Source organism: Actinia tenebrosa, unplaced genomic scaffold, assembly GCF_029948245.1.
Source record: "Actinia tenebrosa isolate PJP-AT-01 unplaced genomic scaffold, QUT_ActTen_1.0 PGA_scaffold5__44_contigs__length_20552954, whole genome shotgun sequence".
Taxonomy (NCBI): domain Eukaryota; kingdom Metazoa; phylum Cnidaria; class Anthozoa; order Actiniaria; family Actiniidae; genus Actinia; species Actinia tenebrosa.
Window position 1 is genome coordinate 12,912,269 of NW_028292582.1, and position 26,395 is coordinate 12,938,663.

The window sequence follows — 26,395 nt, forward strand, 5'->3', positions numbered from 1 at the left end:
CAAATACTAATAATAATAACGGGAATGTTATAAATTAATATTTCAAATATAGAACGCATAACATTTAAAATAACTTTAACTTTGTTTTTTAGCTTTTGTCTTTTTTTTTAGATATTAACATCAAAAAGCATTTTTTTAAATATATATTCACTCTCAAAATCTATAGCGGTAAGTATGTGAGAAAAAAGTAAATATAGAAAACGATTGTTTATCAATCCATCTTGTTTCTCCGTTTTTTTTCTTCGTTTTTTCCTGTGCTTTCCTGTGCTTATTTTTCCTTTCTCATTTGAAGTGCCTTGAATGACAAACTCCCCAGCCCTCCCCCGTCAGTTTAATTTTGCCGCATGTTCAGTTTACTTTGGCGCTCTGTGTTTGTTTTTCGATTTGTTTTTTCTCTCTTTATTTTCTCTCTTTTGCAATTCAACGCTGCATTAGAAATAGGAAAAGACAATGCATGGCAGGGTTTCAGTAGTTCAAATTACCTAATAATGGGTTTAAGTCAACAAGTTAATCTCAAAAACACAGCTATAAACAATGAGAAGTCTAGTAACTAAAGAGCCACAGGGAGCGAAAAACAACACTCACTGACGCTGGAAAATCACCTTCTTTATCGATAGAAAAACCAACATGGATTACAAATAACAGATGCCTGGTAAAGCTCTATCAATTTTCTTCTATTTTTTACTAATATCCACGGTTCTGATCCTCGATACTCTTCATGGAAAGTTCAAATTGATCTACACCATCAAACATGTCCAGCACAAGGGCTCAGTTGGAAGCCTTTCTTCCTGGTAAAACAACGGACTTTACAAGCGAGAGAAGATATTCTAGAGACTTTAGGACTTTAGATTATGAGGTAAGGGATAAGTGCTCTAATTATTTTCTTTTCAAAAAGATTCAATTTTGCATTTTATATCCTTTTATATTAGGTTTTTTAGAATAAAAAGTTGATTGTTTGGAATTAGGGTTTATTTTATGAGTTTAAGGGGGGTAGGCCTGTGTGGATTTTTTGAGGGGAAGGGGGGCATTTTTGGGTTGTCATAGGAGCTCAAGGAGGGCACCAAAAGTATCAGGTTTTTAAAAACTTGTTGCTCAGATGAAATTAGCTAGCTGCGGTTGGGTTTCAAAACCATTGGGTAATGGTTCCTGAATATAGCTAGTACTTTTATGGAGGTCACCATGGCAACCTTACCAAAGTCCACTTGGCACCTGTGGTGAACAATGAATGATCAATGGAAAATGCTTATCTTTAAGACAATACTAAGACCCTATCAACTGTATAAGCATACTTTTTGAAAACATTCTTCAAAGTGGATACATGTGGACGGCTGAAAACGATTCATTTACGTGTGGATGGACAGGTTTCGTTTATAAAAGTATGGCTATGCATTTATGAATGAAAACGTATACATGTGGCCGAGGTCTAACATATACCAGTGGAAAGATGGAGAAGGGTGGGGGGAGGAAAATAAGAAAATAAGACAGACATTTTATCCAGACAAAATTATCCCACCCCCCCCCCCCAGACATTTTTAGTGTTGACACTCAAAAATAATTCTAATCACACCCTCCTCAAAAATATTTAAAAGGGGGCATTACGTGACGTCTCTAAAATTGTTGTGGGGTAGACTATCCAGTCCTAAGATACATTATCTTTAGGCAGGAATGAAGAGCATCATTCAACAAGAACAAGAGGTACGTGCCCTTCAAAGAGCCCTTAATCTTCCTCAAGCACCAGTCCTACCTACAAGCCTGATGACGCCAGACATGTTGTCCTTCAATGGCTTATTATCATCATCAACACGTCAGACTAGAATCGTAACTGAAACTGACCTCAAGACCAAAACTGATTCATTATACATGTACAACATGGAGAATCCAGTGCGTAATTCTGTAAACCACACAGAACAGTCATATCATGATTTTCATAGAAAATTAAATAGATCTAGAGGTGGTACCCCCCTGTCGGCTTCTAGTTCAGTACAAGTTTCAGGAGGGGGCGCAAGCCATCATTACCATAATGGAGGAGAGGGGTTGTTCCTTAGATCATCAAAATTGAATGACAGCCATTTGTGGAATCCAAGAAAGACAACTGTGGGTAGCCATGGCCACTCGGATGAATTTGATAATACAAAGACTAGAGATCGTTTTACTGAGAATTGTATTGGTTCAGGGGGAGATTCAATGCTTGATAAGGTTAAAGAAGCACAGCTAGTTATTGAGGTAAGAGGGCTTACGTCTAGTAGAATGGTTTTTGTATGAGCGGGAAACATGTATACTAGTGACTTTACAGCACATATAGGCTATGATGTAAAATACTTGGTGGGTTGGTGTGTTGACCTCACCCCTAGCTTAGAATTAGCTGGTTAGTATGATAGCAAAAGGTGCAATTCTTGAATTTGAGGCCCCCACCCCCCTCCCCCACTACTAAAATTTCTATATATGCCTCTGATATCATACATTTAAAAAATTATGTGAACCTTAAGCGTGGTCTAAGACATTCAAGATTGATATAATTTGTATTCCATTTGAATTAGCCCTAGGGTAAACTGGATGTTCCTGCATAAATAAACAAAAATTTTTAAGATCATTTTTTTCATAAAATTAATTTGTTTTTAGCATCAAAATGAAGTTATTGCAAGAGCAGAATACAAGATATCAGATCTGCAAGGAGAACTAAGGAAGATAGCACTGGACAAAGAGGTGACTTAATATCTAGTGATAAAAAAATAAGAATTTTATCACTAAATTACCAATAAAGTATGAGGAATCTGATTCCTTGATTAATAGATTTGTGAGGAAGAAATAATGACAAGAAAGAAAGAAAGAGAATACTTTAATGGAATCACATCCAAAGGAACCAAGAAAAGGCAGGAATTACTTACAAGGTATGCAATTATGTGGAATGGCAAAAGGGAGATTAGGTATAGAATACCATAGAGGATGTGCCAGACGGTGCATTCACTACACAGAGGGACCCATGACATCTGCTAAGCTCTAGGATACATTAGTATATTATTAATATTTTAGACTTGAATAAGTTTTGCATACTATAATTTGTCGAGCAACCAGTGATTCTGAGATGACAATCGGTGCTCTAGCAGTGATTTTGAGGTTTTCCAATTTTTTCCAGAGCAAGTTATCCTGAATTTTGTCTGGCATTCAAATCTAAAATTTATTTTACAGTACTATATCCTAAAACAATAGTATTCCACTGAGGGGAATATTTAACTGATAATCACTTAATTTGCCTTCAGAGAATAATAAATTTAATAATAATAATGAAATAACAATTATTGTTCATTGTTTCTCAAAACAAAAAAACAAAAACAAAAAAACAAAAACAAAAAAAACTGACATTCTTTTGAATAAACCAGTGTAAACATTTAATATTTATTTATATTCTAAAATTTATTAACACTGGACCAGGAAGATAATTCACAACTTTCATCAATACTTTAAGAAACTCAAAATATCCCACAGTGCATCAATACTCTTTTCTAGTCTAATAGAAAAAAGTTGTACCATTATGTGCATTCTACAGGTTAAATCAACTAGACCAAAACTTCAGGGAACTCAATATATCCCACAATGCACTTCTAGTAGAGAGTAAGAAGAAAGAGACAGACCTGCTTCAGGCAGGACTCAGACTCAATGCTCTGGAAGAATGTAATAACAACTTACAACAGGTTTGTACCAATGAATGCAGAGGAGTGGGTGATTATTAGCCGACCAGGGGCGTAGGCAGGGGGGGACAGGGCCACCATTTTGTGGCAACAAAATGGCGGCTTTTTAGAATTTATTTTCCAAAATTTCTCCTTTCCCCTTTCTTTCATAAGAAATGAAATGTAAAATGTAATGCCAGTTTTTTTTTTGATTTTTTTTATGGGTTCCTTGTTTCGTGGGCAGAAACAAAAATATTAATAATGTGTCCCCCCCCCCCCCTAAATTGGGACCCTCTGCAGACTGATTGTATCTAGCGTTTAGTATGGCTCATTCTATTTTTCATGTACTAGGTAAATAAGAAGATTTTGAATGAACAGAAACTAGCCCAGAAACAAATAGATCAACTGTTGTCTGACCAAAAGGTGCTCCAAACAGAAAAACAACAAGCAAATGGGGAAACTGCAACAGTTTTACAGGTACTGTATGATGAAGATACTGTAAAGCTCTGAAAATATCGACATCAGAAGGGGTTTAATAGAGGGTCAGGAGAACGAGCACTCTACTGGTATTAATGAGCAAAATTCTCCAGGCTTAAACTACATGTACCATTAAATTGATTTTATAGTTTTTTATAGTTTTATAATTTGTTAAGTATCCAATTGAACTAACTTGTTAAGTATTCACTTACTGACTTGCCAGCTATTTTATGACCTTCTATCATTTCAAAACTTAATAAAACCCCTGTTATATGACACCCACTCACACATTAATATGGATACAACTCGAGCAAAGAATCTTATTCTCAAGAGAACAACACGTCTGAAATGGGAAAACATTACGCCAAAGCCGAGGAGGTATACATAGGGCTACTGAAAAATTTGAAAGAATGTGACAGCCTTTCAACAATTCATTTTTGGTTTTAAAATTGCTAACTTGGTGTTTTGATAGGAGAACAAAAGACTAGCCGATGAGATTGCTACATTAAACACCAGGTGTACTGAACTCAATGCTCAACTTTGGCACCAAAATACAGGCCACAGAAAACTGATACAAGAATTAGAAGAACTCAAAATGGTAACATTGTTAGAGACCTGGCAATGAACTTTACTCACTTGTGATGTCAAGTTCAGGAATTACTGTGGTTTTCGATATTCTGTGAACTCAGTTAAGTTGCAATCCGCCTGATGAAATTTGGCTTTTCGCTGCTGTCAATCAAAAATAATATTCAGTCGGTATCTTTTATATTTTTGACTGGCGGCAATAAAAATCAATTTCACAACAGCGGTTGTCAAGTCTGAGTTCGCAGAATATCGAAAACTGCAGTAATTAAAGCCAGGGCTAAAAATAACAGGTGGTCATTAGAAAGTGTCCGGTCAGAACTAGGACTTGTCCATTCAAATCTAAGTTGCTTTGCTGGTCATTTTGACCAGAGTAATGATGTGCTATAAATGAGGTATATAACCAAGCTAAAACTAATTTGGGTGGTCATCATGACTGGTGAATGACCACCTTAGACAGGGTCCGGAAGAGTTTTCACAGGAGCCGGGAAACTGATAAAATGTAGAATGGGATCCAATATGTTGAATGTGGTTATGGCTTTCAGTTGTTGCGGGACGCTGGATTTGGGGGGAAATAGCTGGTGATTTGGGATCCGGATCCCCCTTCCAGACCCTGCCTAGAGGCAATCCAACCTTGATTTCCTTTTTAAGTTCTGTAATTGTTTTAAGTAACTTTCCTGTTAACTATACTTCAGGAGTATGAATTGAAATGCAACAGGGTGGGTCTGCTGGAAGAGGAGGTGAAGCAACAACAAGAAACATTTGAACTGTTGAACAATGAACAAGAAAACTCACTGAAAAGGAATATAGAACAGATATATCGAAACAAGGAAGCTCTTTATCTGGTAAGTGTCATTCACAAATGTCTGACATAATTTATAAAATTATTTATCTTCATTCTGATTGGTTGGAAGCAGGTGCTTCGTGACTACATGTAGCATGCCGCAAGCTTTCTATATTTCATTATTTATTTGTCTCATCATTGGTTATTTTTTTAATAGTATTAATTGGTATTTGGTAAAAAAAACTATTTAGCTGCATGTGCTGTGTGCATTCAATCATAAGGACTTTGGGATATTTGGCAGAATACTCGAGTAGTGTAAGAAGCATTGTGCTATGTCATATTTTTTTAAATCGCATATTTATTATTATTAAAGTGGGTCTCTTTTATCACTATGTATTTTAGGATAAAATACGAAAACTGGCTGAGAACAAGGACATGCTACAAAGAAGATGTCAAGACCTACTTCAGGTGAGATGAAGGTTTTCCCATTGAATACCAATGAAATTGTCTTCCCTTGAGTATTATTCCTTTTTTACTATGGATTTAATCTTATTGAGGCTTTGCATTATCATGACAGCCATGACAGCGGACACGACAACTTTTTCCCCTGGGAATCTTAATTCTTTCTCATGTAAATCAGATATATTCAATTTATTGTTCCTGCCTCCTGTCATAGCTGCCATCAGTGCAAAGCCTCTATTCTAACTTATTTTCAAAAGAATAATGATGGGCAGTGTTTGCTGGTAATATAGGACGTTCATGACAATTTGTTCATTTAGCTGATCAGATTATTACCAAACAATATTTTTTATTTATAGAAAAATATGCAGCTGGAAAATGGTTCTGAAGCCACAGAGTTTCCAAAGCCTGGTGCTGTAATCACAGACACTACGAAAGAAAAACAAACTGTGAGTTTTATGACCTGCTGACACATGTAGCTGATAATCGACTGACTCATGTTGGCCAATGCAAAGCAGGGGTGTAGGCAGGGGGGCTAAGGCTAGGGGGCAGCCCCCTCTCCCCCATTTGTGGCAATTTGAGAATTTACACAGCATTTTTCCAATTTTTTTTTATTTGTAAAGATAAAATGTAAAAAATAATGCCTATTTTTTGTTTTTTTCTTGGTTTGGTGTTTTGGGTCCTCGATCAATATGGTGTCGTTTTTGAATTTGGACCTCCCCCTTTGGAAAATCCTGGCTACACTCCTGCAAAACCAACTATTGGTTCGATGTTGTCCAACAGTCTGCCTTGGCCAAGTATTGGCTGACATGAAGCTGACTGTTGATCAATCTTCAGCCAATTGCTCAGCCAATGCACTAGAAAGTATGAAGTTTGGATAAGACAGGTACATGTCAGCTGCAATTTTATTGGATGGTATGTCTATTTATCAGGTTTCAAGTCTTTCAAGGCAGGTTGATCAACTGATGATAGAGAATTCAAATTTATCTGTAAAAAATTATGAAGTTGAGAGGTTAGTACAGGAAAGAAAAGGACTATCCATTCAAATAATATATCCATCCATCCATCCATCCATCCATCCATCCACCCACCCACCCACCCACCCACCCGTCCATCCATCCATCCATCCATCCATCCATCCATCCATCCATCATCTATCTATTTGTCCATTTACCCCCCCTCCCCCCATCCATCCATTCATTGATCAATACATCCATTCATTATTCTAGCAATCTTTCTCTGTTTCCTTCTAACTTTTGTTAAAACTATTTCAGCTTGAGAGAAGAACTTTCCCAAAGTCATGATGAACAAACCAGACTATTGGAACAACTTGAATCAATACATCAAGACCACACAAGGTATAGGCCGATCTTTATTTATAAGTTTTTTCTCATTAGCATAAAAAAATTTCAAGCTACAAGCAAACTGACTCCAACTCCAAGTTGCCACACAACCATACATTTCTTTGCAAATCATACAACTTTCAAAAACATTTTACTCCCAAAATATTGAACATATACTCTATAAGTTTTCAGTAGTTACTAAATAGGACATTCTCTTTTGATTTCTGGAGTCGGTTTGCTTGTAGCTTGCAATTTGTTTTATGCTAATGAGGAAAAAACGTAAACAAAGATCGGCCTATAGGCAAGATCTTTTGTGGGGGTCTGTTAGTATATACCAGGTACCCTAGTTGTCAGAGGTCCTCTTGCTCCAATGTCCCAGGAGGAGCAGGTGTCTTTGTTCCTTAGTCTGTCAGTATACACTCAATTGAAGAATTGTTGTCAGGTTCAGAAACATAGAACATAAAAGCTGAGACCGAAATGGCACATGGGAAATGACATAATTATATTATAATTTATTCATTTGCGCCATCCATGCAGTCGGTTTAAAATGCCAAACGCGTATTAAAAACAGTGGATGATGCCACGGGTTGCCGGTCACGGCATGCATCTAATTAACGTACTTCCCATGTGCCATTTCGGTCTCAGCTTCAATGTTCTATGTTTCTGAACCCAACAACGATTCTTAAATTGAGTGTATACCAGGCACCCTTAGCTGCCAGAGGTCCTCTTGCTCCAATGTCCCAGGAGGAGCAGGCATCTATGTTCCTCAGTCTGTCAGTATATACCAGGCACCTTAGTTGCCAGAGGTCCTCTTGCTCCTGTGTCTTAGGAGGGGTATAAACAAGGTGCATATTTTATTACTTTGTTGTAGAAAGAAAAGTCAGAGTATCACCGAGTTGCAAGAAAACCTCAAGCAAATCAGGAGGAAGATCGTGAGGTAATATCAACTGGACTGAATTACACTACAACTGCTTCTTGATCAAATGGAATTCATCCAGCTTTTGTTCCTCGTGCATGCTAATGTTGAAGTTGAATACTGAAGGCTGCATACTATATAGTGTATTCCAAGACCGAAGTGCATTGTGGGTCTCGTTAATTTGAAATAAAAAGTAAATATACAGCAATTAACTCTCTACATGTAGTTAGTATATTGTTTCAGATGGAATACACTAAAAATATAATAAATAATTATTATTAATTATACTTTAGACAATGCCCTTTGGTCTTGGAATGCACTATTCAGTATGCAGTATTCAGTATTCAACCTTTATGAAATAGCTGTATTTACATTTTATTCAAAACAGTTTTCTGTTTTAGATACTCTAATCAAATACACAAGGTACTGAGAAAACAAGAGAGAAGCGTAGGGAACCACGACACAAACAGTGTGGTTTCCAGCTTCTCAAGTGTTGTCTCAGTATTAGAGTGTGATATACGGAAAACCGTTTTATATTTCTCTTAAAACAAGAAGCGTAGAAATTAATGAAAAATATTTTTAAATTTTTTCCTATGAACGTTCAAATCAGAGCGCGTTTGATACTCTTGTCAAACCTGTTTTTTTACCAATCAGAGCGCACGTTATATCTAAATAGGGAATGCGCACGAGCACGAATCTCTAGCACAAAGCATGATGGGAAACCGAGTATTATACAAATTAGAACAAAGAAATCAATAGAATTATCACACAAAAAATTACTCTTATTTTCGTCTGTTGAAATACGTACAGTTTCATAGTAAATGTCGAAGGAAAAATTGTCAGAGGAATTTTTAGAGAAGCTGAAAAAACCGTAAGTACTCGGTTTACCATCATCCAATGTGCTCGTGCACATTGGATGTTATGTAGTCACCTTTAGTTTAAAAGCTGGTCTTATTCATAGCCTGGAGGAAGAGAAGTGTGATCTGATGTCAAACTTACAAGAGCTTCAACAAGACAGAGACTCGTGGAGTAAAGAAAAGAAAGAATTAATGCTGTCACTTGCTGAACTCAACGCAGAAAATAGCAAGCTGAGAGATCAAATTAAAGAGTCAAGCAATCAGGTATTAAATGACTTTGCAATATTCCCAGGAGTGGATAAGAAGGAGGGACAAACAAGGAAGGATCGAGGGGGTGAATTGGGTTTTTTTTTTCATTTTATTAACTTTGCCTAGAATAAGCGTACCAAATTAACGGCTACAAAAAAGATTATGATTATGATTTTTATATGGCGGTCTTTTCTATATGGATATGTTCAAAGGCGCTTTACAATGAGTTATGAATGAGAAATAAGATGCAGGATGACCGTTACATTGTAGCCAATTACTGCGAGCTCAAGGATATAAGAAATCGAAGTAAAATCTGACTAAGATAAAGACATGAAAAGATCAAGGATTTAAACTAGAAACAACATGAGAGTTGTTTGCCTTGTGTCTACGACGCCATTTTATCAAAACTGCCTCAGGCCCGCCCCCTTGCATGACACACACCCCCCCCCCCCCCCCCCCCACGGTCAAACCCTATGCTTCTGGTGTTCTATTTCGCATGAAAATCATCTTTTGACTTAATAATCTATTTATTACCCGCGATGTTTTTCAGGCTTCTACTGAAGCTCTTTCTGATGAATTGAAGACCATCAAACAGGAGCTAGATAAATTACACAAGATGCTTCGATTAAAGGTATCGCTGCAATATGACTAATGTCAGTAGTAAGAACGTCGCCACCCGGTTGGCTCAGTTTGTTGCGCACTGGCCTGTTGTGCGGGAAGTCATGGGTTCAACATTCAGGGTCTTAAAATATCTGAGTATAGAAGGTGCTGTCTTCGCTTAAAAGATATCTGCAAACAGTTATTCTTTGACTGTGGCTGTATAACCACTTTAAATGGCCATCCCGTCTCTTTTATGAGCGTCATAGGGCCACAAGTAACACCCCTCTTAAAGTAAAGTTGGTTTGGTTTTACTTTGGTTCTACTTTATTATTTTCTTTCCAGTATACCCCTTGCAGCACGTAAGAAAGCAGCTCAATTCGGAGGATATAACAATAGGTTTCCAATTCTCAGGAGATTGAAATTCTTTTGTTTTAACCTCCAAATTTAGCTGCTTTGACGTCACATGCAAGGGTTCTATATGAAATATTAGGGACTTTAAGATTTGCAAAATCTACGACGGCGACGTCAACCGGAAGTGTAAATAATTTCTCTTTGGGGTTTTGTTCATTGGAGATTTCATTCAAAACATTGTCAGTAAAGTCAACTAATCCACAGGGAAGACAGACTTTGAAGGCGCGAAACCCCAAAGTGAAGTTATTTACACTTCCGGTAGACGTCGCTGTCGCAGATTTTGTAAATCTTAAAGTCCCTATATTTGGGGTCCAACCACATGACTCAAAAATCCCTTGAGCTTGTTATTTAATTAACGACGAAAAAGCCGCCATTTTGATTGATCTATCAAGAGAAGCTAATAAACAATGCTTCGTTATCGTCAACCAAGATGGCGGCTATGACGTAACATGTACCCCAAGAATGTCTAATTGTCTAATTGTCAAAGATTCATAAACATGTTTGTATGTCAGGATGAAGAGTTGGAGACACAGACTAGTAAACTACAGGATAAACATACTCAGGTAAGAGAGATATTTTTGTTAGGCGTAGTGTCGTAGTGGGAGTCCCAGAGTTGGTGAGAATAGCTGGCACAGGAACCCCATCAGCTCTTGAGGTCCATGAAAGGCATGACTAACTTACAGCCAATTGAATAAAGGTTTTGCACCATCACCTGTCCATGCCTATGATATAGCTTGGGATACCTGTGGCTAGATAGCAGAACAATAACATCACTTTTCTCCTGGAAACTGAATTCTTTCTCGTGTAAAACGATTGTATTGTTCCTGCCATCTAACATGGCTGTCGTCACGTGGTGGTGCAAAACCTCTATTAAAATTGCCCTATTTCATAATGACGTCACGGTTTGTTTACATCGGCTAAAATGATAGAAATTTCAAGGCTAAATGTAAGCTTAATTCTCTTCTTTCGAGATATTTAGCGTAATATTTATTATAAAATAACTGTTATGAATGTCGCGTTCTGATTGGCTTGGAGCGCGTGCTTCATGAGAGCACGTCTGCACGCGCGCGCACTTTCCGTTGCGTCATTCCTATCTATTATTGTAATTCGTATTTTATAAAAGAAATAAAAAACTTGCTTGCTGTGCTGTGTGCCGTTATAAAGCACTTGGGGATTGGCAGAACACTCGAGAAGTGTCAAGAAGTATTCCGCTACGCGTCGTGCTTCTCCTAACATTTCTCTCGTGTTCTGCCAAACCCCGTGTGCTTTACGACTGCACACGGCACGCGCGCGCGTTTTCTATTTCTTCAGTTGTTCTTGCCTTCAACAGCTCATAAACCAAATTTCATTGTGATTTAAGATGTGTTGTTGTCATTCCATCCCCCTCCAGCGACCATGATCCCTAGCGTTAAAACAATAGTTTGTTTTGATGTGACGTCATTATGAAATAGGGCAATTTAACTCGTTATTTTTTTCTGAGGGAGAAAAGCCAAAGAACGGAAAACAACCTTCGAATGTAGGGAGAGACCTAACAAACTCTACTCACATGTGATGCTGAGTCCAGGAATCAAACCCAATTTAGACCCAGGAGAAAAACCCTTGAATCAAGAGAGAGACCTAACAAACTCTACTCACATGTGATGCTGAGTCCAGAAATCAAACCCGAGAGGTGAGAGGCGAGTGTACTACCGCTACACCACCCTTGATTCCTTAAAACCGTAAACAGTTACATTACCTTACCATTTAGTTCCTCTGTTGATAATATAAAGAAAGCTAACTTCGTTCTAAACGTATCTTTGAATCGTTTTTTCAGTCAACAAACTGAAGAAGATCGACAACTACTAAACAAAATAAACGAGTTCTTTAAAAGAGGTGAAAATGACTTAAATACATTAAAACACTCAATATCACTCAATAAAATCCTGCTTGGAAAAAATAAAGATATATATATAAATTAATAATTAATTTGTAAAAGAAGAAAAAATCACACTTTAAACCCACAATAAAGTGATACCTCTATTAAGCGGACAGCTTGCTTCGCGATCCCGAAATTTTATTTCCATATTTACGATAAAACAGACCTCTATTGAGGGGACACCCCTTATTAAGCGCACGCAAGGCAAGGTCCTGGTGTTCATCTTAGTTTGACATCTCCCTTAAAACAGTCCCAAAATTCACTGTACACCGTTTATTAAGAGGACAGTCCGGACAGTCCCTGAGGTGTCGGCTAATAGAGGTACCACTGTATTTACAGTAAAACAAACCTCTATTGAGCAGACACCGTTTACTTTAAGAGGACAGTCCGGACAGTCCCCGAGGTGTCAGCTAATAGAGGTACCACTGTATTTACAGTAAAACAAACCTCTATTGAGCAGACAGCGTTTATTAAGAGGACAGTCCGGACAGTCCCCGAGGTGTCGGCTAATAAAGGTACCACTGTAGTCTTTATTGTAGGGCATATATAAGCATGTTAAAGATATTAAAATTTATATAAATTTTCTTAAAATTTCATTAAATAAAGAAAATGAACATTAACGTACCTCCCGTAAAGTCTTAGATGTCTTGTCGTTCGTGTATGACCGACTAGAGCAGAACCTTCTTATTCTCGAGGCAATTGGTGGGGTGATATTCATTTTTAAACAAGTTTGCTGCAAATTTCCTAGCCCTTCCCCAATTATGATAATGCCTTCCATAAGAATGTATCATGACGTATGGGATTTCCCCTCGTCTAACATTCAGTAATATTATTTCAGTTGAACAGATTGAATAAGGAAAATACGCAGTTGAAGAAGAGCTTTGCTGACATTGCAAGTAAGACCTCAGCGAGGTTAGTAGTATTTCTAGTTATGGTTTTAGCATCATGTGCATCATAATCATTAACACCATCGTCGTCATCATCATCATCATCATCATTGTCAGTGTTAGGGCTATCGGCATCATAATTCTCGCCTACCGTCATCACTATGATCCTCATCATTACACCATCATCGATCATCCTCATCATTATCATCAGAGTCAAAGTCCTCATTCTCACTCACCATCATCATCATCACCGGCATCATCTCTTTCAGACTTAAGTCTATAGGGATATGGATATCGCTATTGTCGTCATCATCATCATCGAAATCTTCATCCTTACCCATCATCATCATCATCATCAACGGCGTCATCTCTAACAAATTAGATCTATAAGAATATAGATATCGCCATTGTCATCATCATCATCATCAAAGTCATCATCCTTACCCAACGTCATCATCATCATCATCATCATCACCGGCATCATCTCTTTCAGACTTAAGTCTATAGGGATATGGATATCACTAATGTCGTCATCATCATCATCGAAATCTTCATCCTTACCCATCATCATCATCATCATCACCGGCGCCTTCTCTAACAAATTAGATCTATAGGAATATAGATATCGCCATTGTCATCATCATCATCGTCAAAGTCTTCATCCTTACCCAACGTCATCATCATCATCATCATCATCACCGGCGTCATCTCTATCAAATTAGATCTATAGGGATATTGATATCGCTTTTGTCATCATCATCATAATCAAAGTCTTCATCCTTATCAACCGTCATCATCATCATCATCACCGGCATCATCTCTATAGGTCTATAGGGATATCCCCATTGCCATCATCATCGTCTTAATCAACTGTTCATATATTTTTGTCTTACAGGAACCTCGTAATATCAACTCTACGAGACCAGCTTGAAGAACAAACCCAAAGAATCAACGAACTAGAACACGAACTTGTCTCTAAAAACCACCAGGTGCAGTAGCTTGCTTATTTTGAATAGTCTTGATGATATGTATAATTTGTTTCCTTTGGATATATGTAGCGGCACCAGCTTTTGCCAGTGGTATTTTCCAGGAGAATCTGAAGGCGCGATTTACATTGAACAATTTTCTCTGCAACTTGTCTCGCAACAGCGTTGCGACACAAGTTGCAAGAGTGTTTATACTGTGCAACGGAGACTTGATATTGGCCAAAAGTAGAAACGAATTCTGCTTTTCGCAACGATTGCTGCAACTTGTCTAGCAACATTTTTTGAAATTGCGCTGTGGGGTACACGCCGCAATGCTCCATGCAAGTTGTGACGCAACGCCGTTGCGAGACAAGTTGCAAAGGAATTTGGTCCGTGTAATCGCGCCTTTACTACAGAGGTTTTCACAGAAGCCCGGTTCTTATGGGCAGAACAATAGAAATTTCCCTATCTGGGAAATAAAGTAAAATCTCTTTTTTGCAAAAACATTACATTGGCCTTGAACTTCAACAACACAATTTCTTTGTAAGTTGCAGAGCAAATGTTGGTCTGAGGTAGTAGAGTGCATACCATATGTCCGTGAAAAACTTCAAGAAATTGCACAAATGAGACAGCAAACATACAGTAGACCTCAGTAGACCGTAGACCTCAGTAGACCGTAGACCTCAGTAGACCGTAGACCTCAGTAGACCGTAGACCTACAAAACCTTGCACTTTCGTTAGTTACCTTTTTCACGGACATATGGTACGCACTCTACTACCTCTGAGCGGAATAGATTTTATATATTGAAAAGAGGAGAGCTTCTACCTCATTGAGCAAAGAAAATTTGTTGCGCGCAAAATAATGATGCGGCAACAAGCATTCGCTCTGCAACTTGCCACGCTATAATGCTGCGTGACAAGTCACACATCATTGTCACTCTTTCCTTTTATTGTGTAGTATGAAGAACTGCGTGACAAGTCACACAACATTGTCACTCTTTCCTTTTATCGTGTAGTATGAAGAACTGCGTGACAAGTCACACAACATTGTCACTCTTTCCTTTTATCGTGTAGTATGAAGAACTGCGTGACAAGTCACACAACATTGTCACTCTTTCCTTTTATCGTGTAGTATGAAGAACTGCGTGACAAGTCACACAACATTGTCACTCTTTCCTTTTACTGTGTAGTATGAAGAACTGCGTGACAAGTCACACAACATTGTCACTCTTTCCTTTTATTGTGTAGTATGAAGAACTGCGTGACAAGTCACACAACATTGTCACTCTTTCCTTTTATCGTGTAGTATGAAGAACTGCGTGACAAGTCACACAACATTGTCACTCTTTCCTTTTATCGTGTAGTATGAAGATCTGAATACCCGTTACTCCAAGCTGGAAATAGAATTATGTCAGCCAAGCCCCAAAGCCATGAGATGGATTAATAGTGAGAGGAATACCTTAGAGGCTGAGAGGGACTTATTTAAGGCAAGTGTAGACCATCAGATCTGCACATTACGACATCAACACCTTATGAACCCCCTTATAAACCGGCCATCTTGAAACACAAGGCATTGTGGGTCGCTAGGGGCAAATAAACAAAGCTTTGTAAAATAATGGTTGACATTTACGGTTCATAACAATACAATTTGACAAAAGATGAACTTAAAAAGTACAGAAGAGGAAATATCTCAAATAACGTAGGGTCGTCATTTCAGCATATTCGTTTTGTTTTGCCCCCTGGAGCGACCCATAATGCCTTGCGATTCAAGATGGCCGCCGCATCGTCGAAATAGTCCATTCTCACTCTGGGTGTCATAACAAAAGACTTCCCTTCTTTTGAGAATTGTAATCTCTCTTGATGTAAATATTTTTCATTGTTTTAATCCCCAAGTAAAGATTTACTGGCAAGGGGTCTATAAGGTTTGATCAGGGATAGATGTTGTAACGTGCTGATCTGGTTATCGTGTTTTAGTGGTTAAATAAGAAATACTGTATGGTTTCATTGTATTTGCTACAAGACCATACAACATTCTTCCATACCAAATTCTGATGGAATCTTTATTAATTTTTAGATTCAAGTTTTTGAATTAAAATTCAGATTAAATGAGTGTGAATCCAAGGTGAGTCGTACAACAGTTTTATGTTCGAGTGTCAATAAAAAATCTATGTCAACATCATTTGAACCAATCACAGCGCGTGATATAACTCCTCATCCAATCAGAATGCTCGAACATTGTGCTGTCACAGTGACGGCGCAGCACGTCTGCACCCTAATAATCATCGTCATCATCAGCAGCAGCAGCATCACCATCATTATCATCATCATTATCATCACCATCATTATCGTCATCATCATCACCATCAGCAGCAGCATCTTTATCATCATCATCGTCATCATAATACCCTGAGTCCTTTACGTCTATTCCTTTTATTACTTCTTTTACACCTTTCATCATGTTGCAGAATGGTGACGCAGAGGAAATGCTTTCCTTGGAGTCTACAAACACAGACTTGAGTGTTCGGCGAAAGTCTGATGGATGCCTTACAAGGTTAGCCGGACAATTCGTTCTTGTGTTTAGTTTTTTTCTTATTCAGTTCTTTTTGTTTTTTGTTTTTTGTTTTTTTTTTTGGCTGTTTTTTTTTCCCCACGCGCTTTGGAATAGGTGATTGTCAATCATTTGCCAGACGGAGTCAAATAATAAAACAGGGGCGGCGGAACCGGGGGGGGGGGCACGAATTTTTTGGGGGGCCTGCCCCCCCCCCCCCCAAAAAAATTCGTTCACATGAAATATAATGCATAGATTCGCTTTTTAATACTGTTATTAAGTTATTGTTGTGATTTTTTGCTGTGCCCCCATAGATTTTTTGCAGTGCCCCCCCTCCCAAAGATTTTCAGCTTCCGCCGCCCCTGTAAAAGACACGGCAGTTGAAATAACACAAGAGACTGATTAATTCTTTTGTTAAATTGAACCAATATGGCGGCTGTGAAAACCAGCAATCGACTCTAGCATCTATCGTACAACTTTAACTTTGTTTTAGTACAAATCATTTACGAAAGTCAATTGTAATGTAAAGAGTGTGCAGCTTGAACAATGTTTTGAAATCCCACGGACTTATAATGGTATCTGTAAATAGCTGACTTATAAACAAGGCTAAGCCTATACAAATGAGTCTGTAGTCTTCAGAAACAGCGGTATGCATTGAATACGAGACTTGTTCAAAGCTGTGCTTCTTCAGAGCACGGAGCATGTCATGCAAGAAAAACTATAATAAAAACCAATCTCGTACCCAGAGCCTGCGCTTCTTCTGGCCTGCGGCGAAGAACGAATGTTCTGGCATAATCCATAACTCTTTTTGAAAGCATGATTTTCATTGATTATATTTCACTTCCGGCAAATTGCGCCAAAAAATGGATTATGCCAGAGATCTCGTTATTCGCCGCAGGCCAGAAGAAACGCAGGCTCTGGGCACGAGATTGAATAAAAACTAGAACATAAGCTCTACCCCACCCCCCACCTTCCATCCCCATATAACAAACCAATTGGACGATCCATTCCTTTTACTAGGCGAATCAGTAGCCATCATGGTCGCCTGTCCAAAAATGTTGATGGAGTACGCGCTTTGAAGCAAGAAAACACGAAACTGAAGGTCAGGCTGGACGAACTTGTCGCGGAAAGAAACTCAGTACTCCAGGATTCTGAAGACCTTATAGAAGGAATGCAGGTGGGGTTTATATCATAACACTGTCATAAGAATCTCATAAGAAATTCCGCTGCAGGATGTTATAGATGCAGAAGTGCCGGCAGAAGCATTCCTTCAATACTTTTAAGCGAAGATATAACTAGCTAAAAACTAGTGTGAGCTGCGTCGGTGTTTCTAATGAAACAGTAATGATAAAAAGGTAAATTATACACCGTGAAAAGATGAAAAAACTGACGTTTCGGACTGACGTTTCAGACGCTAGTCTTATTCTATCATATAAACACTCCTTTCTACCACCTTTTTCTCTTTTACTCCCACGAAGGACTAGCTTCCGAAACGTCAGTAAGTTTTTCCATCTTTTCACGGCGTATAATTTACCTTTTTATCAGTACTTTTAAGAGAGTTAATTTAAAAATTGTGCGCATACGCACTGTTTCTCCTGTTGGCCCTGTGGTTACGCTAAACGATTGATATTAGTGATCAAGCATAACGAATCTAGGTCTGTTTTAAGAGGTCATTAAAGGTCTTACCATGAGTGGCAGCGCATCAGTAACACCACCAGTGCTTCCTAAAATTAAAAGCATGGTTTTCTTTGACAGCAACTGAAAGAAGCCTTCGAGGACGAAATAGAAAGAAGACTTGAGAAAGTAAAGCTGAATTGTGACAATGGCTAGACACAAGGCGTTCAATCAGAAGGTATAATACTTGATACTTGATATTGTTTTGCCCTCCAAATTGAGCTGCATTCCGATGTGCTGCAAGGAGTCTACACGTCTTGATGCTACAAGTACAAGAATCCTCTTCAAATATGACCAAATCCACTTGTGCGTAATGTTTTCCCATTTCAGATCATATGTCATTTCCTAGAGTATCATGAAATGGAAAAACATTACGCACAAGTGGATTTGGTCTATTTTAGGGACGAATGAGACGCCATCTTGGAAATAAGTCCCCTAAAGCAGTCCCACAATGTACTGCAAAGCCAACTCGGACTATTTTTTTCCTCAACCTCGGATTGGCTAATATAAAAAGACACCCTGACAGCTTTGCAGTCTATACATTTTCCAATAGTTGCCCCCTCGGCATCCCATAATGTCTTGATTACGACGATAGAATTCAAAATGGCCGTCGTATCGGTACAAATGTTTATTAAGTGTATCATGCAATGATTGTACAGATTGGTATTCTCTTCCTTGTTTTACGGTGCAACTACTGTGACCGGGGCCAGTTAGACAAGAAAACCAATTGGAATGTAGAATCCATTCTCATCAAACCCCCTGTGATCATCCCCTCTGATGTCATCGACGAATGTTTTGACAAGTTTGCAGCAATTCTTAAAGAGGTAGAAATAGAGTTTCAGAAGCCGAGCATCCTGTACAGTGAATTGACCGAGAATGGCGAGAAACCTTCCCTCACAACACGGATTAGAAATACCCCTCCCGACAACAAGTGTAAATACATCGAGGCTCTCCTTGCCGAAGTCAATCATTCCCTTTCTGTAAGGAAGGCTGACGCTGGAGAACAAGAGGTGAATGTCAAGCTACTTCGCCGAGCGGGGATCCCAGCTGCCGAGGTGTACAAGTCAACAGACGGGTCCCTCGAGTATATCTACCAACCTGGTGTCCCTATGGACAAATTCATGGCAAGTAATCCTAACGACCTGCCGGTGATTAACGGTCTCGTTTTGTTGCACCAGCGGTACGTCGAAATGGCTCATGACGCAGGACTCAGTGTCCCAGATCGTTGCCCTGGCAATGCTATTGTCAGCGGTGTTTCCATAGCTGCTCTGATGGACTTTGATCTGGTTTATAAAACTAGTGACGATGATCAAGATCTATTGTTTGCCTTCGAGGAGGTTTTCTCTACCTTCCAGTGCGTTGCATGGATCAAGGATGCTTCTCTTCAACAGGATCTTTCAAACCGACTGTGCTTTGCTGTTATGGACAGGTACGGTGCGCTGGTGCCTCACATTTGGTCTGGAATGACCAAATACTACAGCAGTCCGTCGAGGCAGGAGTCTTTGACGCGTCACGATTGTATGCGAGCGATTGAAGCAATGTCCAGGTCCTTCAGTAACCTACAGTGTGGAATAAAGAATGGTAGATGAACACGAACAATTTGAACAATCTTACAGACCACCTAGACAGTAATACATAATATTTTTTCCTAATAATACTAGGGTGTAGGAAGCTTCTTCATTAACTCTTTGGGTTGTATTCCTGCACTCTACCACCATAATAATTTACCCTTATGTTTTTTCATGTATTATTTTATATTGTTGTAAGTGGAAATAAAAAACCTTGAACCTTGAAGTAGATATGAAGTACCAATTCTACGCCATGTGGATCGTGGATCAACCCCCCACCCCCATCAGGGTTTTTACAGAGGTGACGTAACGGCTATTCTAAGTGAGGTTCCAGTGAGGTAGGGGGAGGGGTGATCTACATCCAACCATCATGGGAAGACCGGCCGACCGCCCGAGTAGAAGTTCTGATCGAAATCGGGGCCTGGAAAGGTTTGGGGAAGGTGTTTTAAAACACAAATCAAAATCCTTTGTTTAAAAAACGAAGTTTTTGAATTAATGAGCTGACTTCCTTTGTTGGAATGACATGTTTAATTAGCAGACTTAAATAAGAAGCTGTACTTATGTTTTAATTGGTTTATATCGCCTAAACCGCCTTTGTCAGAATCACTGACTAATGTTTAGTTGGCAGGAAGCTTTTGTTGGAGAAGATTAAATCCTGTGTTTCGGCGACTGGTGGTTAGGAGTTACGAATTAATGAGTCTAGCCTTTAGAAGTCATTTTAAGGACTATAAAATCGAAAAATTTCAGACTTTTAGTCACTACAAGCGAACCTTTGAAGAGTGTGGATCAAAACAAGCAAGTAAGTAAAAGGATGGCTTTTCACTGCGACGCATGCGACAAGTCCTTTACAGAAGAGACGAACTTAGTAAGGCACAAAAAGGCTATTCACAGTGGGCGATTATTCACCTGTGAACGATGCGGGAAACAGTTTAATCGGAAGGATGCCCTAAAAAGACATGAACAAGTCTGCGGAGGTGGCTCTTCAAAACGGAAAGTAGAGGAAAAAGAAAACGCCCCACCGATGAAAAAACAGAAGACAATGACCGAGGCAGAAATTATTGAATACGAGGTGAATATAATTCATAATCTAATTTTTGTTATAATCATGTAAACCACAGAATATGTCAATACCTCTACTAACCATAAGATACATAGTTTTTCAAGTCGTCTTATATACCAATTTTTTCGATTTCAGTTAGCAAACATACCGGCGGAGATGTATGAAGAATACGACGGAGAAATTCTGGGGGATAATGAAGTGGTAGGTAAGCCTCTATTATCTTCATATCGGATCTTTGTAGAGTAACTTTTTCTAAGAACTAATTCTTTTCTCTAGGATGATGTACAAATAGGTGGTGGAGAGACTGAAGAATGCGCGCTTGGTGGAAATGTGACCACGTTTAAATATAAACCCAACAAGAATGAAAAATATGATCTGTTGCTCACCCTGCGAGGAAAACGAAAGACCATCATCAAAAAACTGAAAACCCTGCTCAAAAAACATCGCGGGATCAAGTGGTTTCTGTGTGTTAAGGTGAAGATGGTTAAAACGAGCCCCGACGGTCAGGACCAGATCTCAACCCCCCATTTTCGCACCAAATGCTACACTACAGTCAATGATACAGAAATTGAAAAAAACTACGTGCATGGAATGGAAAAGATCAAGAACTCTTTCATGGAATACCAGAGAGAAGGGTCTGGATGGTTATTGGAAGAGGTAATTAAATTGCACCATCGTTATAGCACAAAGGGGATCACTCGACCGGCGATGATTTTCTGCTGTATGTACATACATTAAAACTGTATATCACCGCTTAATAAAGTATTGTTGCTATCATAGGTGTTGGAAATCGATTTAGGAGTCGCTGCTTACACTCCTCTCGAGGGATCGAGTTACATACCTCTACCCAAGAAGATCAAAGACAAGAAAGCGGTGCTCAACATTCAAAATGAAGATGAAAAATGCTTTTTATGGTCAGTACTAGCGGCGAAACACCCCACTCACTGGAGCCATCACGCAAACCGCGTCAACAATTATCAAAGGTATGAAGCTGAACTAAATATGTCAGGAATCGAGTACCCCGTTAAGATCAATCAAGTGAAAAAATTCGAGAACCAGAATAGAGAAATTAGTATCAATGTCTTTGGGTATGAAAATAAAGAGCTATTTCCCCTTTACATTACGAAAGAGAAGAAAGAATTACATGTGAATTTGTTACTGTTTTCTCAAGATGACACGCGTCACTACTGTTTAATCAGGGATTTAAGTAGATTGTTGGATAGTATGAGTAGAGATGGGCATAGAAAGTACCATTGTATGTATTGTTGGCATGGCTTTGTCAGGCGAGATTTGTTAGAAGATCACGAACCTCACTGTAGAAAACACGGACCCCAGAAAATCCGACTGCCTGACGAAGACCATACAACACTGTCATACAATGACGTACAAAAACAACTGAAAGTACCTTTTATCATTTATGCAGATTTCGAATCGATTTTAGTGAATTGTGATGATACAGAATTAGACCCTAGTACAAGTTTTACACAAAAAACGCAACATCATATACCCAGTGGGTTTTGTTACAATGTAGTATCTACTGTCGAGCAATATTGCTTCCCGCCTGTTCTCTATCGCGGAGAAGATTGTGTCGATAAGTTTTTAGACTGTTTGATTGAAGAACGAAAGCAGATAGGGGAAATCTTGAAGATGGTAGTACCCATGGACATTAGTGAAGAACAGGAGCGGGAGTTTCAGGCAGCAACCCTTTGTCACATTTGTAATGAGGAATTGGGTGCGGACAGGGTAAGGGATCATGATCATTTGACAGGGGTGTACAGGGGGGGCGGCCCACAATGACTGTAACTTGAATTATAAGTTTACAGGAAAGATACCCGTTGTTCTTCACAATCTTCGTGGGTACGACTCACATTTAATTCTACAAAAACTCGGAAAAATCAAGGGGGAGAATATTAGTTGTATACCCAATAATACGGAAAAGTATATTTCATTTTCAGTTGGGGATTTAGTATTCATAGACTCACTTCAGTTTTTGAATAGCTCACTAGAGAAATTAGTAATGAATCTAAGTAAGGAAGGAGATGATAAGTTTAAGACCCTGAAGAAGTATGTGGAGAGTGAGAAGGTATCTCTCTTGTTGAGGAAGGGGGTGTACCCCTATGAATACATGAATAGTTTTGGCAAGTTTGAAGAAACCTGTTTACCCCGTATCGATTGCTTTTATAGTTCGTTGATGGGTAGCACGATTTCACAAGCAGACTACGAACATGCACAGAATGTATTTAGAGAATTTCAGTGTAGGAATCTAGGAGACTACCACGACTTGTATTTGAAATCGGACGTTTTACTGTTAGCAGATGTGTTTGAAAACTTTAGAGAAGTTTGTCTGGAGTACTACCAACTCGACCCAGGTCATTTTTACACCTCTCCCGGTCTTTCTTGGTTAGCATGTTTAAAGATGACTGGCGTGGAGTTGGAATTACTCACAGACCCCGATATGTATCTGTTTTTGGAGGAAGGGTTAAGGGGTGGGATTTCGATGATTACACATCGATTTGCAAGAGCGAATAATCGCTATGTAGAAGGTTATAACCCAGAATTAGAAAATAATTATATCATGTATCTCGACGCAAACAATCTCTACGGTTGGGCTATGTCTGAAGCGCTCCCTGTTAACAACTTTGGATGGTTGAGTGACCCGGAAGTGGACGAACTTCGCGAGAACCTCATGACCATCCCTGTAGACGGAGGTGAAGGATATATACTGGAAGTGGACCTCAGCTACCCCAAAGAACTACACGATTTTCATAATGACTACCCCCTAGCACCAGAAAGGCGAAAGGTAACAGAGGAAATGCTCTCTCCCTACTGTCAGCAACTTCTTGAGGACCTGAACCTTGGCGGTGCTCCCACAGACAAACTGGTACCTAACTTGAACGATAAGACGAAGTACGTTCTTCATTACCGCAACCTGAAACAGTACTTGTCACGGGGTATGAAACTGGAAAAAGTACACCGAGTGTTGGGGTTTGACCAATCTCCCTGGCTAAAGAAATACATCGACTTCAATACCGAAAAACGGAAAAATGCAAGAAATGACTTTGAAAAAGACTTTTTCAAGTTGATGAACAACAGCGTGTTTGGCAAGACCATGGAGAACTTGAGAAAGCGAGTGAATGTCAAACTGATCAACACGGAAAAGCAGCTCAAAAAACTGACAGCATCACCCCTCTTTGACTACTTCAGAATCTTTGATGAAAACTTGGTGGCAGTCAACATGAAGAAACCATCACTTTATTTAAATAGACCTATTTACATCGGGTTCAGTATTTTAGAATTGTCTAAAACCCTGATGTACGACTTTCATTATAATTACATCAAGCAGAAATACAGTACCCAGGCAACCCTACTGTTTACAGACACAGATTCCCTGTGTTATAACATCAAGACAGAGGACATCTACCAAGATATGTTTCAAGACCTTGACCTATTTGACACCTCAGAGTACCCTAGAGACCACACCCTCTATAGTACAACAAACAAGAAGGTGATTGGTAAGATGAAGGACGAGACCCATGGGCTACCCATCAAAGAGTTTGTGGGTCTACGACCAAAAAATGTACTCTCTTCTCTACGCTGAGGATGGCCGTGAGGTTGAGGAAAAAACTGCTAAGGGAATTGCGAAACAGGTGACGAAGCGGGATATCAGACATACCCACTATAGAGATTGTTTGCTTAAGCGAAAGAGAACCATGGCTAACATGAAACAAATACGTAGCTATAAGCATCAAGTATTTACAATAAACCTAAACAAAGTGGGTCTTAGCCCCTATGATGATAAGCGCTACATCTTAGAGGATGGGGTGACTACTATAGCTCATGGTCATTACAAGACCAATGTAATATAATGGTACATTTATGATTGATACGTGTAAATAAACAATTGTAAAGTACAAAGTGATGTCTATTGTCTCTCGCACGCTTCAGCCTTCATACAGATGTAGCCGCATAAATTTCGATCTCACTACCACTAGATTCACTGCTTGCACTACGGAAGGGTCTTGTTTCCTCAAGTGTGTAGAGTTCTAGAGGAGGGTCGATGAGGGGATGAGGGTTATGTAATTTCCAAAGATGATGAATAATGCTAGAAATGATGATTACCACCACGATGATGAGCACGGTTCCCACAACAACATAGATGTATAATGTTTCTGACATAACTTTAGAGCTTTTTGGTCTTGAAAACGGAGAGGGTGTGTTGTATTTAGATTTGTGAACTGAAGATGACTGTACAGTACATGAAGAGCTTAGGGTGGGTTGAACTATATTGATGGTTGTTTTCTGGTTGGATGTACTTGGGATGGTGGAAAGAAATACCACAGGAGATTGAGTGTTTGAATTCAGACTTGAATAGGATTGTGAAGATGTAACTATGTATGAAGGACTTGTAATTGGATTTGATGATGTAGGTGAAATCATATTTATCGACGAGATGGAGTTTGTGAAGGCGCTTGATGGTGTGGTAGAAATACAATCTGTTTTGAAAGTCAAGAAAACCGGGAACTTCTGATTAGAAAACATAAGACAATCCAAAGGATTACCTCTTAGATCGATGAATGTGATGTTGGAGTTTTGGAGGCTGGAAGTATTGTTTAAGTAGATAATATGATTGTCTCTTAGAGAAATGCTTGAATACTTGTCCAGTGTTTGAAAACTTGGAAGTTTTGCCAGGCTTAATCCGGAACAGTCAATCAGACCAAGACTTGGTAGACAGATGCACCTTTCATAACAATCACTTCCAGCCTGCGCTGGGATAGCAAATACCAACAAGGGGGCTAAAAACAGCATATTGAGTGTGTCTTGCTTTCCCACACTTAGTGATAAAGTTTACCGAAAGTATGTAAGCCGAGTAGTCATTCATCTTCATAAAAACATGTCAATCAATTTTAAGTTAGAGATACCGATCTGATAAGAGCCTTTGTTATTTTTATTTAGAGTTTTTAAAAACATGTCCCGGTGGTCTCAAATTGTCCCTATGATAGTACTAAATTGTCCCTGTCTTAACAGTTAAAATGTCCCCGTTTTATCAAACTGTCCCTGTAATTTCAAAATGTCCCGGTTATCAAACTTAAACAAAAAGTAAAAATAAAAAATAAAAAATTATAACATATAAAATGTCATGTCCCCAAAATATTGAAGCATTCATCATGGTAACACGATACCCTAAAGATTGTCCTGTACCAGGGTGTTTAAAAACAAATCTAGTCAAACTTTCTAATCATTTAGCAAATGTGCATTTCATGTCTAAAGAAGAAAGAAAACCCTACCTTCAAGAGGCAAGACTTTTTTTCAAAGAATATAAAAATGTGAACACTTTAGAGAGTAATCTAGTCCCTCATCAACCTCTGAACGTGATGGATGTTACTTTAAAACACCCAACAAACATCCAAGTGTGTGGTCCGACGTTTTGCGGCAAG

The 26,395-nt window shown here is 38.9% G+C and overlaps 3 protein-coding genes across 4 annotated transcripts; all 3 read left to right on the forward strand.

Annotated features, from left to right (window-relative positions):
- The first annotated feature begins 357 nt into the window (after window positions 1-357).
- Window positions 358-19,129, forward strand: LOC116302215 (uncharacterized). 2 transcript variants are annotated; one of them, XM_031711448.2, is made up of 24 exons: window positions 358-856; window positions 1,660-2,223; window positions 2,620-2,703; window positions 2,791-2,888; window positions 3,545-3,689; window positions 4,017-4,142; window positions 4,615-4,740; window positions 5,420-5,569; window positions 5,911-5,976; window positions 6,327-6,416; window positions 6,900-6,979; window positions 7,242-7,325; window positions 8,182-8,247; window positions 9,188-9,347; window positions 9,883-9,963; window positions 10,856-10,906; window positions 13,097-13,170; window positions 14,041-14,134; window positions 15,475-15,597; window positions 16,185-16,232; window positions 16,576-16,661; window positions 17,679-17,835; window positions 18,414-18,510; window positions 18,992-19,129. In XM_031711448.2, the coding sequence occupies exons 1-23, from the start codon at window positions 752-754 to the stop codon at window positions 18,486-18,488; spliced, it is 2,733 nt and encodes a 910-aa protein (XP_031567308.2). In that variant the 5' UTR covers window positions 358-751; the 3' UTR covers window positions 18,489-18,510; window positions 18,992-19,129. The 2 variants fall into 2 exon arrangements, with proteins under 2 accessions (XP_031567308.2, XP_031567309.2); XM_031711449.2 differs by lacking the exon at window positions 18,992-19,129 and having other exon boundaries at window positions 18,414-18,990.
- A 1,055-nt stretch (window positions 19,130-20,184) lies between these two features.
- Window positions 20,185-22,870, forward strand: LOC148906602 (uncharacterized). Its single transcript, XM_089038368.1, has 4 exons — window positions 20,185-20,969; window positions 21,096-21,161; window positions 21,237-21,617; window positions 21,741-22,870. The coding sequence occupies exons 1-4, from the start codon at window positions 20,712-20,714 to the stop codon at window positions 22,755-22,757; spliced, it is 1,722 nt and encodes a 573-aa protein (XP_088894494.1). The 5' UTR covers window positions 20,185-20,711; the 3' UTR covers window positions 22,758-22,870.
- LOC148906603 (uncharacterized) lies at window positions 22,833-24,875 on the forward strand. Its single transcript, XM_089038369.1, has one exon. It carries the CDS (start codon window positions 22,978-22,980, stop codon window positions 24,556-24,558), a length of 1,581 nt encoding a protein of 526 aa, XP_088894495.1. The 5' UTR covers window positions 22,833-22,977; the 3' UTR covers window positions 24,559-24,875.
- Window positions 24,876-26,395: the final 1,520 nt, after the last annotated feature.

Excerpts from the sequence above, each read along its gene's own strand:
- LOC148906602 (XM_089038368.1), top strand. The coding sequence starts at position 20,712 with ATGGCTTTTCACTGCGACGCATGCGACAAGTCCTTTACAGAAGAGACG. Across the intron at positions 20,970-21,095 it reads CAGAAATTATTGAATACGAG|TTAGCAAACATACCGGCGGA; the intron begins GTGAATATAATT and ends TTTCGATTTCAG. Across the intron at positions 21,162-21,236 it reads TTCTGGGGGATAATGAAGTG|GATGATGTACAAATAGGTGG; the intron begins GTAGGTAAGCCT and ends TCTTTTCTCTAG.
- LOC116302215 (XM_031711448.2), top strand. The coding sequence starts at position 752 with ATGTCCAGCACAAGGGCTCAGTTGGAAGCCTTTCTTCCTGGTAAAACA. Across the intron at positions 857-1,659 it reads TTAGGACTTTAGATTATGAG|GCAGGAATGAAGAGCATCAT; the intron begins GTAAGGGATAAG and ends CATTATCTTTAG. Across the intron at positions 16,662-17,678 it reads TCTGATGGATGCCTTACAAG|GCGAATCAGTAGCCATCATG; the intron begins GTTAGCCGGACA and ends TCCTTTTACTAG.
- LOC148906603 (XM_089038369.1), top strand. The coding sequence starts at position 22,978 with ATGAATCTAAGTAAGGAAGGAGATGATAAGTTTAAGACCCTGAAGAAG.